The following is a 13,151-nucleotide window of genomic DNA, read 5'->3' as shown; positions in this document are numbered from 1 at the left end:
GGGTTGTCTCATGGTAGTGAGTTATTTTCCATAGCAATGGGAAGCACTTCCCAAACTGTTCCACAGGGTTTGCAGTATCTCAGTGGAGCAGACAGCTGAGCTTGAAGCAGGCCCATGGCAAACAGACAGTCCTGGACAACAGAGGGAGGCAGGATCTGGGACTAACCAAAGCCACATCTGTACACATCTCTCTTACATGCCAAGAGGGCTTCTCTATCCTTCTGCTCAGTCCTGGCCTCTTAACAGGTGTTGCCATCAACTTCTGTCTGCCTATGATTTTACCAGAACTTTCTAGAAAGAAAGTTCTTCATTCCATTTGTTTTCTCTTAGTCTGTAAGTTCTTGCAGCATGGACTAGCAGAAACATTGGCGTGCTGAGTGTTAAGCATAAACGCTAATTGCACTCGAGCGCATCCCCTTAGCTTGGGAAACATCGTCAGCCTTCTTTTATCTTCATGGCAAGAAGGAAGAATGCCAATCCTCAGAAGACCCTGTTTGGTCACTACTAGCATCTTTCTTCTAACTTAGTTGTTTGAGCAGGAAAGGACTAAAATGAAGAATGGTTCTGGAAGTGCACTCTGCAGATTCCATCTCTGGGTCGCGTAAGAACTGTCTGGCACTGACGAGAGGAGGACCTCGGGAACAGCAGCTGGTAGCAGTTGGCTTACCTTGATGGAGGCACCAGCAAATCGAGCCAGCTGTTTGATGTGTGCCCCCTTTTTCCCAATAATAGCACCCACAGCCTGGGTTGGGATGAAGAGATTCACAGTCTCCTGCTCTGGGTACTGGAAAAGAACACACGCACAACTGTCATTTTAACCTGGCACTTCACAGCCCAGCTAAGTAACCTTCAGAGTACCGGTATGGGAAGACCTCACTATCCAGGTAGATGGCCAAAGTGGCATGCTTGATCTTTGTGTGGCCTGGTGTTTTCTTCATGAACCCAAGCAGGGTTTCGCAAGCCTACAAGCACCTCTGGGCACCCGTGTTAGCTGGACACTAGCAGCTGTCTGTTTCTGGGTTCTCTAATATACACAGATTTGATATGTGTTTCCTGGTGTCTTCATCCAAGAACCAAAATGGTTATTTTGTGATGGCTCAGTGTATTAAAAAGTGCTTGCCATGCAAGCCTGATGACCCGAGTTCGATCCCTGGAACTCACAATTCCTGAAAGTTGGCTTGACCAATATTACATAAAATAGTAAAAGCTGACTAAACACACCTGGCCACAGACAGAGGGAAAGCTGTCCAGTCTGTCCTGTAACTAGGAATACCATTTTACAAGGTAACTCACCCTGCTCTGCCCATGCCTCATGGTGAGTACCCTGGGAGGCGGGAAGCCACCTCTCCCTGGAAACCCCTGAGGAAAGATGGAGGCTATTAGGTTAGGCCAGGCTGCCAAAGGTTCTCATGGGAATGATGTGTCTTCCTTCAGTTGTTAAGACTTTGATTAAAAAACACCAGCAAAAAAAAAAAATACTATGGTGTATGCCTATGTACATGTTCATGTGTGTGTGTATGTGTATGCTGGAGGCCAGATGCTGACACTGGTGTCTTCTTCAATCACTCTACCTTACTGATTGAAGTGACACAGTATCCTTTATGACCTGGGCTCACTGTTCTAGCTAGACTACCTGGCCAGTGAGATTCAGGGATCCTGTCAGTACTTCCTCAGCAATAGGAGCACCCCACACCTGGCTTTTATGAGGGTGCTTAGGATTCGAACTCAGGTCCTCATGCTTTTATGGCATGTACTCTGCCAACTGATCCACATACCCTGCTTACTGGAAACTTCTTTAGCCTATTAATATTTTCTAACTGGTTTTCTTTCTTTTGTGTTTTTAATATATTTTAAAAAGTATGGAGGGCTGGAGAGATGGCTCAGAGGTTAAGAGCATTGGCTGCTCTTCCAGAGGTTCTGAGTTCAATTCCCAACAACCACATGGTGGCTCACAACCATCTAGAGTGGGATCTGATGCCCTCTTCTGGCATAAAGGTGTACATAAAGATACAGCAGTCACATATAAAATAAAATCTTTAAAAGTCTCTCTCTCTCTCTCTCTCTCTCTCTCTCTCTCTCTCTCTCTCTGTGTGTGTGTGTGTGTGTACATGAGCGTGTGCACACATGTGCATAATTGCAGGTGCCTACAAAAGCTAGAGATACCAGATCCCCTGGAGCTGGAGTTACAAGTGACCATCAGCCACCTGACGTGGGTGCTGGGAATTCTGGTCCTCTGGAAAAGCAGTATGCACTCCTAATGACTGACCACAGCTCTAGTCTTTTGTTCTTTAAGGAAGGATTTTACTCTGTATGTAGCTCAGGCTGGCATGAAACTCACTACACAGCCCAGGCTGACCTCGAACTCTTAATCCTCCCACTCATGGTTTGAGGATAACCTAAGAGGAGGCCACAGAGTCAGGGGGTTTCCCAGCACTGTGAAGCAGGGTGGCTTGGCACTTACACTTTAAACTGTATCACTCCTGGGACAGCCTAGCAGGACAGCAGAGAACATTCACACTGTGACCATTCACTGGCTGGTTCATCAGGACTATGTGGGGCCAGCCGTGGGGCAGGAAGGATGGTGGCTGGGGCAGGTTGGAAGGGCACTTACGGAGTGATGATGTGGGAATGGGCCGAAATGGTGATGAGGGTACATGTTGGGAAAGTATCCGGAGTGGCTCTGCATAGGAACGAGACATTCAGTGAGTCGGGCATCTGTTTCCACGAAGCACATGCTCTGTGAACCACACCATCTATAGACCTGTGCTTCTAACCTCTGAACCCTTGGCAAGTTTGCAGGTCCCAGGGCTGCAGCTTCTAAGATGAGCTTTACTCTCTAGGAATTCAGCCCACTCCCACTCTCACTGCTCGGACCCACCTTTTGGTGAATACAGGGCTAGTGGCGCCTATTTTATGGGGGAATTACAAGTTGTACATTACAAGTAACAGAGACTACTGGGGACAAAAGCCAAAATTTATTCAGAACAAGCAAATGTGATCCTGGGAAGACAGACCAGCGTTAACTACATCAGAGATTCCCAGAAAGAGCAGAAACTCACTGTGGAGAAACTGAAAGCTACAGAAAGAGAAAGGAAGTGTGCAAATATGGAGGGCCGATGTGGGAAGGGGGGAAGCAGAAGGGCGGAGTATAGCTATTTCAAAAATCCAAGTTGAAACAGTAGCTAATTTTTAATGGAATAGCTACAGCATAGCAGGGACTGATTCTATATCTATTTGTAAGTTCTTTGTTTGTTTGTTTGTTTTTTGTTTTTCAAGACAGGGTTTCTCTGTGTAGCTCTGGCTGTCCTAGAACTCACTCTGTAGACCAGGTTGGCCTTGAACTCACTGATACCTGCCTGCTTCTGCCTCCCAAGTAGAGGTGCGCTACCACTGCCCAGCTTATTTATAAATTCTTACGCCCCCCCCCCCCGCACCCCTCCCTTCCCAGCAGCGGTCCTGTGAGACAGAAACATATCTGAGTTCACAGATACTAAAGCTGGCAAAGCTGTGTTAACTATGTTTTCCATAAGGTCAAGTAAGCAGTACTCTGTCACCACCGAGAAGGTGACAGGTGCAGGGCACCAAGGCACACAGCCCTGCCTGACAGAGGGAGGTGTGGATGGAGCTAAGGGCCCTGAACACATTTCAGGGTGATGAGTGTCTTCCACCGTCTGAATCTCCAGCAAGACTCAGCACAGATTAAGATTCACTTATGATTCCTTACCAACAAAACCGACCCTTCTCTTAGGTCGGAGAGAAAGGACCGAGTTATGAGCACCCTGCAGTGATTCCCAGGTTCTAGAAGGGTCAAATGCCTGGGGCATCAGAGCTCATACCTTGATTGAACTCAAGAGACTGCAGTGATGCCTCTGCCCACAAGGGGGTGCCACTAGACCAGGGTCTCAGGGAAGCCTCATGTTTTGAAGGCTCTCTGGGAATCACATGCACTCCAGTTCTTTCTCTGTGAAGGTTCCTATTCTGGAGTATGGCTGGTAGGCACAGGGGAGACAATTCCTGCAGCTTTTTCCGCTCAAGGCTCTGACCAGGGGAAATGAAGCCTTTGCCTGTCTCTGGCCCCAAGCACTTGTCCTTCAGCTCCCATAGCAAAAGCAATCCCTGTGAATTGTGATTCTAACCCCCATGCAAAGCCAAGAACAGATCTAGAGCACAGCTTGTATCTGTGAACTCACAGCCCTAACATGAACACTGACCAAATCAGTCCCAGCCTGGGATAAAAGAGAGCTTTTTAAATTAGTTGTAAAAATTGATAATAAGGACAGATTGCTTCCAGCCCTAAGGAAGAGCCGCAGGGTTGCTGGAGGAAGAATTCTGAATTTAGCAGCCAGATTTCTAGCTGAGGTTCGGACCTAAGCCTGAGTCTGAATCTCTAGCCACAAATGGGACAATTTTTTCAAACCCACAGACTCAAATACCTACATCTGATTGTATTTGGCCATCTGCACACTCACTCAAAAGCTTTTGAGCACACACCATATAAGAGACTTTATTCTAGGAGATAGGGACACAAGGGGACTTACAGTCTATTTGTGAGACAAATGCAAAAAATAACTTCAGAGAAGCCTTAAGACAGTGGCCAGGAAGATGGAGTGAGCCAGCAGTGAGTTCTTAGAGGATCAGGCCAGGATGGGCTGTCCTGTTTGAAATTTAGGCAGAAGGCTAGCTTGCTGAATGCAAAGGAGAAGGCAGGAGTTGAGATCATGACTTGAAGACCTGGTCCAGATGTGGACTGCCCTCAGGCCCATCTGTGAGCCAAAAGGGGTGGGCTGTTTTAAGGAGTGTAAATGATTCGGGCGGCATTGGTGGTGTACACCTTTAATCCCAGCACTTGGGAGGCAGAGGCAGGCAGATCTCTGAGTTCAAGGCCACCCTGGACTATAAGAGCTAGCTCCAGGAGTGCAAATGAGTATTTATTTACAACAAAGCACTGTCTACCAGTGGCCTTTCTCTTTCCCATCTCCCCATGCCAGGGTGGAGCTAGCAGCATCTAATGGAAAGAGATTTTCTGTTTCCTCTGGTGATCAGAAGGCAAGCAAGCTATCAGGGACCTGAGGAAAGCAGGGTGCAAACACCTGCCCAAAGGGCCAAGGTCACCTGTCAGTAGACAACTTCCTCTTGACCCTGGTTCACTCATTCCCAGCTGAAAAGACAGCAGGCAGGCGCTCCCTCTGGAACCAGGGATGTGTACACAGGACAGGCAAGGACTTGGACAGTTTTCCAAGGTTAGGGAGGTTCAGTGTTCTATCCCAGACTGTCAAAACATCTGATCCCAGCAGTTTATCCACACTGGGTTCTCTTAGGACAACTGGAGGAGAGGGTGCTGGGGACTAGAAACTAAGGAAGCAAGAACTAGAAGCAAGATGAACCTGGCTGGACCTTTGACTCTGCAGCCCAAGTTTTGTTTGTTTTTCCCCCTAGTATATCTTTACTTGCAAGTGTTCACTGCAAAGAGTCATTAGTCTGGCTGAGGCCTCTGGTTTCTGCTACACTATCAATGCTAGGCCCCCCACTAGGACTCCTCTTGAGTATTCTGTTGTTGCCTTGTACATGGAGATTCTGTAGCTTTTGGTCTGCGGCTCAGGTTCCTTCACGTGCTCTAGTAGATCATAGATGGGGTGGGCCAAGTCATAACCCTGCTGTGGGCCTGGGTAGTTGCAGGGCTGGTCAGCTCACCAGCTCTCCCTTGTCCTCATCACCAGGGTGAGCTCTCCAGCATTGTCCTGGTTAGTTCACCCCATGCAGCAATGAGCAAGGGGCTGGTCCAGTCCTCCCACTTTTACTTCCTCAGGGTTGGCTCTCCTATACCTACACCTACCCCTACCCCTTCAGGGCCAGCTCTACCGTGTTTCCCAGGGTGGAGTAGGGGCCTCTCTCCCAAGTGCTACAGCTGATGAGGGGCAGGGCCAGTTAGTTCTGTTGCTCTTACGACCTCAGGGCCAGGTCTCCCACCTGCCTCAGGCATTAATGGGCTCTGTGTGTGTGTGTGTGTGTGTGTGTGTGTGTGTGTGTGTGTGTGTGTATAAGTGTGTGTGTATAAGGCATCTCTCCCTCACCCATGCCACAACATGGCAGATGAATAATGGGCACAGCTCTCCCATGTTCACAACTTTGGGCTGGCTCACCCACACCTTTGCCTACAGGATTGATACAGCCTGAGATCTTAACCACTTTGGCTTCCCTGATCTGCTCATGCCTGGAGCAGGCTAAGTGAGGTCAGGTGGAACCCTCAGGGGAACACTATCAATACTGCCCTATGGACTCATTAATATATCCTCTCGAGTTTACTTAAATACACGGAGGTACAATTAAATCTCATTAGGCATATAAAAAGATCAGTGGGGAGAGGGCAGCAAGGCCAATCCACAGGTCCACTGAACAAGTTCTGAAAGCAAGCAAGCTCCCAGAGAAGGCAGGAGACAGACACAGTGTGACAAAGGGAAACCCTCATCTACCTAGAGGTTTCAAAAAGTCCCCAGCAGGAGACTGAGCATGTGCTCAATTGGTAAGTACCCGTGGAGCCCAGCAACAAAGCCCTTGTGAACCAGGTGTGTGGTGTCACATGCCTGTCATCAGATCACGGATCGGCGGCAGCAAAGCAGAAGGTGGAGTCCATCTTGGGCTACACAGGCAGTCAGTGGGGCAGCCTGCACTACAGGGAACTACCACCAGCAAATACATAAGCAGAAAAAGGAAAAAGGAAAGTCTGCGAGCCTTGTTAAGAAAATTATAAAAAGATCTGGGTGGTGGTGCACGCCTTGAGTCCCAGCACTCAAGCCAGAGGCAGGCAGATCACTGTGAGTTCCAGGCCAGCCAAGGCTACAAAGGGAAACACTGTCTTGAAAAAAAAAAAAAAAAGAAAAAAGAATACAAACATATAATATTAGGAATCAAAAGAAACAAATGACCACAAGGTGGGACATTTAAAAATGGAAACAATCTGTTATGTACAACTTTATGGTGTCGTATCTAAAATAGAGATAAAATGGATTTCCCCTCTCATGCTGGAGAGCAAACACAGAGCCCTCCACTGAGTTTCAACTCAACAAGTGAAATGGACACTTTCATAAAACTGTGGTGGCTTCTGTACAGACACAGGGTTGAATTGAATAGGATGAAGTGAAGAACTATGATGAGGTAGGGTGTGAGACAGTTGGAACAAGTCAAGGTGGAGCACTCACCCTGGGCGTGGGGGGGCATGGGTGCGTGGGGGAGGGGGGAGTCATGGGATGATCACAGGAGGATCAGTGGCTCAAAGCCATCCTCAGCCACAGAGCTAGTTGGAGACCATATTGGGCTACATGAGACCTTGTCCCAAAGAATCAAAAGCAAAATAAAGGGCAAGAGTTGAATTTCAAATTGACCGATAAAACAACAGATTACTCAATAAATTACTTTGGGAAACTGGCTATTCACTTGGAAAAATAATAAAGTTAGATCAAGATAAATGCCCTGCAAAATACAGTATAAACACCCCCCAGCAAAACCAACAACTGAAAATAAGTATAAGGAAAACATTTTTACGATCTTGAATGAAGGCGATTTTTCCTTCGCATGACATTAAAGGCCAAAAGCCCCAAAGAAAACATCGTATCTCTACTTTTTATTTATTTATCGATTTCATTTCTTGAGACAGGGTCTAGCTATGTAGCCCAGGCTGCCTGAAACTTTTGGAATCCTACCCCGCAGCCTACCAGCTGCTAGGATTATAGGCATAAGTCATCATTCAGGGATTCCTTAAGCAAATGAATCTTCATGCTTAAAAATTCTGTGCCAATTTGGTCTAAGAGAAAGCTGTGGTATTTGCATTGCATACATCATTTTCTCCTATAATTTCAGTTACCAATGGCTTTCACTTTCAGACAGACCCCTTAGGGCTCCCTATGCAGCCTTCCCAGGAAGTGAGATGTCTTTGACGCCTTTTAGCGGTGCCAAGCTGGTTATTACATCTCACGGCGAAGGTAAAGGACACGAACTCCACATCTGTCCCACGTGCTTCTGCCACAACCCCTGCATTACACACACACACTGTTCAGTGGTGGCTCCACTCTTAGTTTAAGGGAAACTGGACAGAACCAAAGATCTGGCATGCAGTGCTCCCAAACACCTCAGAGAAGCTTCTGTGACAGAGGTGGGCATGGTGACAGTTCATGCCTGTGTTGAGGGTGTGAACACAGGGGACCCCCATGAGCCACTAGCCATGCCTACAACCAGAGAGCAGAACAGAGTTCACCCACTTGATTCTCCCCCATGGAAACAGTTTATACACAAAGAAAGGTTTGAGAGAAGAGAAGGTGGGAAGGGCAGCTGTCATGTGTCCGGTGTCTTCAGCCCTCATTTGGTAATGTACTAACCCTGATGATGACTGTGAGTGAGAGCAACAAGTGGAGCACACACTCACATTTCTTTCACTATTATGAGTCAAACAATATTTATTGATAACCTACTAAATACTAGGCAGCGTGGGGTTTAGTGTCAAACACGCAACACGGTGGCATTTTCTTTTTAAAACTTCCTTTCAATAAAGTATGTTTGATTAATGGACAAAGGGGGAATGTATATCTATTCAAGAATAATCCAGGTATTTTAACATTTGTGTTAAATAACACTCATGAATGTTGTTTGAAATAACGATTCTTTTTCTTTTGCTATTCTTTTTTGAGACAGGGATTCTCTGTGTAGCTCTGGCTGTTCTGGAACTTTCTCTGTAGATCAGGCTGGCCTTTGAACTCACAAAGATCCACTTGCCTCTGCCTCCCAAGTGCTGGGATTACAGGTGTGCGCCAACACTGCCAGACCAATAACTTTTATCTTTATAAAATGGACCTCAATGAATCGGTGAGCAGTTCTTTTTCTCTGTGGCATGACACCATATTTGAGAGCATACATTCAGAGTTTGGATAAGTAGTCATTTCCCCACTGAACAAGCTTCTTTACTCATAATCATCCATGAAGACAGACTGCAAATAAAGGCCTTTGCCCTTACTAATAGAGTAGCAGAGTAGTTGTGCTGCCTGGAGCTGCCCAGCAGGAGTGACCCTCGGGACTCTGAGCTACTTACAGCGAAGGGGTGGTAGGGGACACTGGGGGGAACTCCACGGGGCCCTGCTGGTGGAGGAAGCACGGACAGTCCTGTTGAAAAGATGCCAAGTGCACTGAGGTTCAACCCTGGGATTAGATTGGCTTGTTGCTGGGAATAGAAATGAAGAAAAGAGATGAGGGAGAGAAGCCTGGGGAGGCCAGGCTTGCTGTGGCCAGCCTCCACCTCCTGTCTGCACGACACCAGTGTCTTCCAGTCAGCTCCACCCTATTACCTGGACTTCTTCACCTTGTACTGGGCATGGACAACAAATCTCAACCTCTCAACTGAACTGTGACATTGCTTCCAAGCATCCCTGCCACCCTCGGGTTTATCTACACATCTGACTGTGGCCAACGATGTCTTCACTCCCCCGCTCCCTGAATACCCTGTGCCCTGTTGTTGTTCCTTCCTCACCTATGCCCCCACCCCCACCCCCGCCAGTTCACATGGCCTTTCTAGGCTCTCCTAATACTCCCATTCCCTCAAAGATACAAGACAGAAAGTGACTGGCTCATTGCCTTGCTCCTGCCTCACTTCCTTGATCAGTGGTCATTTTACTTGGAGCTGTATTCAGTGTCTGACAACATCAGTATTCAATAAATATTTGTTGAATGAGAACAAATACTAGTCTTTTCTAATTAACCAAGGTCGGGTCAGACCCTTCAAGATCTCATTACTTATTTCATTTTTCAACCTAGGATGCTCATCAGGGCTGGAGGCAGAGAGATGCAGTCCCTATGCTCACCTGTGCCCAGCCTGCCCCAATCCTCGGCTTTCTGAACATGAAGCAGACTTCTACGACTTTCTGTCTGTTTCTCTGTATGTAAAGTCCCCCCGGAAAATGTCCCTTTTTGTAAGAATGCAGAACAGCAAACCTCACGTTGTATGTTAAGACCTGGCGATTTTGTGGTTTCTCTCACAGAGTGCAGGTATCTATGTGACATGCTCTGAAATGGCGCTGTGTAGAGCACCTACATCTTTTTTTTGATAACCAGGTATTCACAGAAAGAGATGTTTAGCATGCCTAGATGACACTGTCATTAAGGCATCCACAGAGGACTTCTCCCATCCTGTCCCACAGTAACTGTGTGGTAGGCTGTGACCAGGTGGGGCTGGAGAGGTGGGGGATGGAACACTGACCTGAGAAAGCTGTGCAGTGTTGCTGTGAGGGAGGTGGGGCTGCAGCACAGATCACTTTGTCAACATTTAGTGCTCTGTGGAACGTCAGTGGGTGGGATGGGAAATAGACAGGGCCAAACAAAGCCGGGTCAGTGAGACTGATAACTCTGGAAGCTGTTGGTGGGATGGGAAGTAATAAAGGGTCAAATGAGGTCAAGAGGTCAATGACATCTGTGGAAGTTGAACTGTGGCCCATGACGGCTGATCAGAGGACCCTTGCATTCTCAGAAAATTATAGTGGAAAATGAAAGATTTTACTCTTCTGAGCTGAGCCTTGCTGACAGAGAAATGATTTTAAACAATTATAAAATGAGAAGGAAGTAACAGGAAGAGTGTGCAGTCTTCTTCAAGTGCCAGAGAGCACTCAAGTGGGTGTCAGCATTTACTAGGCAAACTAAGAGTGCCAACCAGCAAGCAAGAGATGCCAATCAGAAGTTAGTCCCTGCCCCGCCCCCGACAGGTCACTCTGAAATGCCTGCTTCAAATAGATTTATCCACAGGCAGCCTGGACTAGATAAGGTCTCTGTACCCCGTGAGGCCGTTTGTTTTGACCCTGAGTAATTAACTCTAGGCTTACATAAGCTACATACATTATCACCACAGAGGCAAACCTCCAGCCCAGTCGACTTACATTTATAATAAGGACAGGGTCTCACTATGCAGCCCCAGATAGCCTGGAACTCATCATGTCTATAGACCATACTGGCCTCAAACTCACAGACATCCACCTGCCTCTGTCTCTCCAGTTCTAAGATTAAAGGTGTGTATCTAAGATTAAAGGCCTGGCTAAAGTATATACTTGAAATTTTAAAGAGAGAGAAGACACAACAATTTTATACAAAGTTGAGCAAACAGGGGAACACACTTTCCTGGCCCTGCTACTTTTGTTCTCGTATGCGGCATCCAGCCCTGTTGACCCGCACTACTCTGCACATGGATGTGATCACAAGCATCACCCCACTTTACAGTCTGCAAAGTGGGATTTTATTGGCTCACACTGACCTGTGTCTCACAGTTTACTGACACCTTTAATCCTAGGAGGTCGGGAGCTCTTCTCTCTCCCCTAAGGTACTTCCCCCTCAGCTGAAGGACAGCTATCCTTACAGAGCTTGGGACCTGCCTTAACTGTGGGGCAAGACCAGCGGGGATAGAAGAATCGGGTACTCACATTCACGGCCAGCATGTCGTTTTCGAAGGCCTCTCGAAGTTTCTTCATGATCTCCATCTCAGCGTTGGCACAAGCATCAATGGTACCCTTCACCGTGATGGTTCTCTCAGGGTTATATATGCTCAAATCCTGCAAGCTGGCCAAAGGGGGAAGGACAGGAAGAATACAATTCAGACCACAGACGACACATCCTGGTAAAGACTTGATTTCTCCTTATACTACGGTATAGAATGTCTGTCTGTCTGTCTGTCTGTGTGTATAAATGTATGTATGTATGTGTGTACTATGGATTGAACCTTAGCCTCACAGTGCTAGAAAGCCTTCTACCTCTGCAGTATATCTGCAGCCCCAAGTCTTACTTTGTACTCTGAAAGGTCTCTCTAAGACTTTCCTTCAGTTCACTGTGCAGAAAAAGCCTTGAACTTTTGGTTCAGCTGCCTCTTCTCCTGAGAGCCTTGATGACAGGTTTGTGCCACTGAAGCAACTGTATTTTTCATTTTAATAATTTTACGGTGCTGGGGGTGGAGCCCAGGGCCTCCCTCGTGCTGGTGAGAGCTCTGGTGGACTGTAGAGCCCACCTGCAGGTCTGCTCCCACTGCTGCCCAGAGTAACTAGCATGGCTGAGCATCTCTCCTCTGGGGAAAAGCAGAGCACAGGCAGGCTCATCAGTCATTCCTGCGCATAATTATTCTGAAGGGGTTGCTTACGATGAGATGGTTATCTTGGTCCCTGTCTCATGCTCAATTTTCTTCAGATTTCTGCCTTCTTTGCCAATCAGTCTTCCAACCAAGCCATTGTGGGCTAAGATTTTCAGAGGAACCTCCTCAGCCCTAAAAAGACAAAGCACATTCAACACTCAGGACAGACGCTGTGTGATTTCCCGAGAGCCATTACTTCACTTTTTATGAATGGAAACCATCTTTTTAAGCTTCTTTCCCACCCTCTGCTTATAAATCCTGACTGAAATGAGCCACACAGAGGTAACTCTACTTCCATTTTCTACTCGCTAGTAGCTAGATGCCAGTGAGTGGTCCATGAGGCAGGCCTGGCCACTGAGAACTAAATTAAAAACAAACAAACAACAAAAACAGAATCCCATGTAATCCAACAATCTCACTTCTGGATATTTATCAAAAAGAAACCAAAATCATGACTATTTGTAAATTGACATTCACAGTGCTATCATCAAGAAAGAGTCAAGGCACAGCAGTATAATCCAGACAAAGGGATGGATGTTTTATGTGCTATAGCTGGAAGAACTTGGGGACTGAGATAAATAAACCAGTCACAGGAAGGCAGATCCATGTGATCAACTCACGTTAAGTATCTAAAGCCTTGGTTCTCAACCTTCCTAACACTGTGACCCCTTAATACAGAGCCTCACAGAGTGGTGACCACACCATAAAAGGATTTTTGATGCTACCTCCTAATTTGGCTACCATTCTATCTGACATGCAGGACACCTGACATTGACTCCTGTGAAAATGTTGTTCAACTCTGGGGGGGGGGGGCTATGACCCCCAGGTTGAGAATTGCTGGTTTAAAGTAATGCAATTGGTAAGAACAGGAGGTGAACACGGAGGCAAGAACAGGCCTCCAGAAGCTGTTTCATGGGCAGCAGGAGGCTCAGGTTTGCAACCTGAGAAAATTCTGGACATGTGTTTTCTAATGGTGTGAATGAATATACTGTAGTGTGTATTTTACCAC

The 13,151-nt window shown here is 46.9% G+C and overlaps 1 protein-coding gene across 4 annotated transcripts in view; it reads right to left on the bottom strand.

Moving 5' to 3' along the window:
• The window catches only part of Igf2bp2 (insulin like growth factor 2 mRNA binding protein 2), a 113,788-nt gene that overhangs the window by 7,113 nt on the left and 93,524 nt on the right, over window positions 1-13,151 (bottom strand). The window contains exons 8-13 of one of the 4 annotated variants that reach the window (XM_027413003.2): window positions 12,152-12,274; window positions 11,445-11,580; window positions 9,077-9,205; window positions 2,612-2,680; window positions 1,294-1,359; window positions 668-784 (exon numbers count right to left, since the gene is read on the bottom strand). In XM_027413003.2, the coding sequence (XP_027268804.1) occupies window positions 668-784; window positions 1,294-1,359; window positions 2,612-2,680; window positions 9,077-9,205; window positions 11,445-11,580; window positions 12,152-12,274 (640 nt within the window). The remainder of the gene's footprint in view (window positions 1-667; window positions 785-1,293; window positions 1,360-2,611; window positions 2,681-9,076; window positions 9,206-11,444; window positions 11,581-12,151; window positions 12,275-13,151) is intronic. The other 3 variants (XM_027413005.2, XM_027413004.2, XM_027413006.2) reach the window with 3 other exon arrangements.

This window comes from Cricetulus griseus, chromosome 4 (assembly GCF_003668045.3).
Source record: "Cricetulus griseus strain 17A/GY chromosome 4, alternate assembly CriGri-PICRH-1.0, whole genome shotgun sequence".
NCBI classification, from domain to species: domain Eukaryota; kingdom Metazoa; phylum Chordata; class Mammalia; order Rodentia; family Cricetidae; genus Cricetulus; species Cricetulus griseus.
Note: the sequence above shows the minus strand (reverse complement) of the source record. Positions and strands in the feature narration are given on the sequence as shown.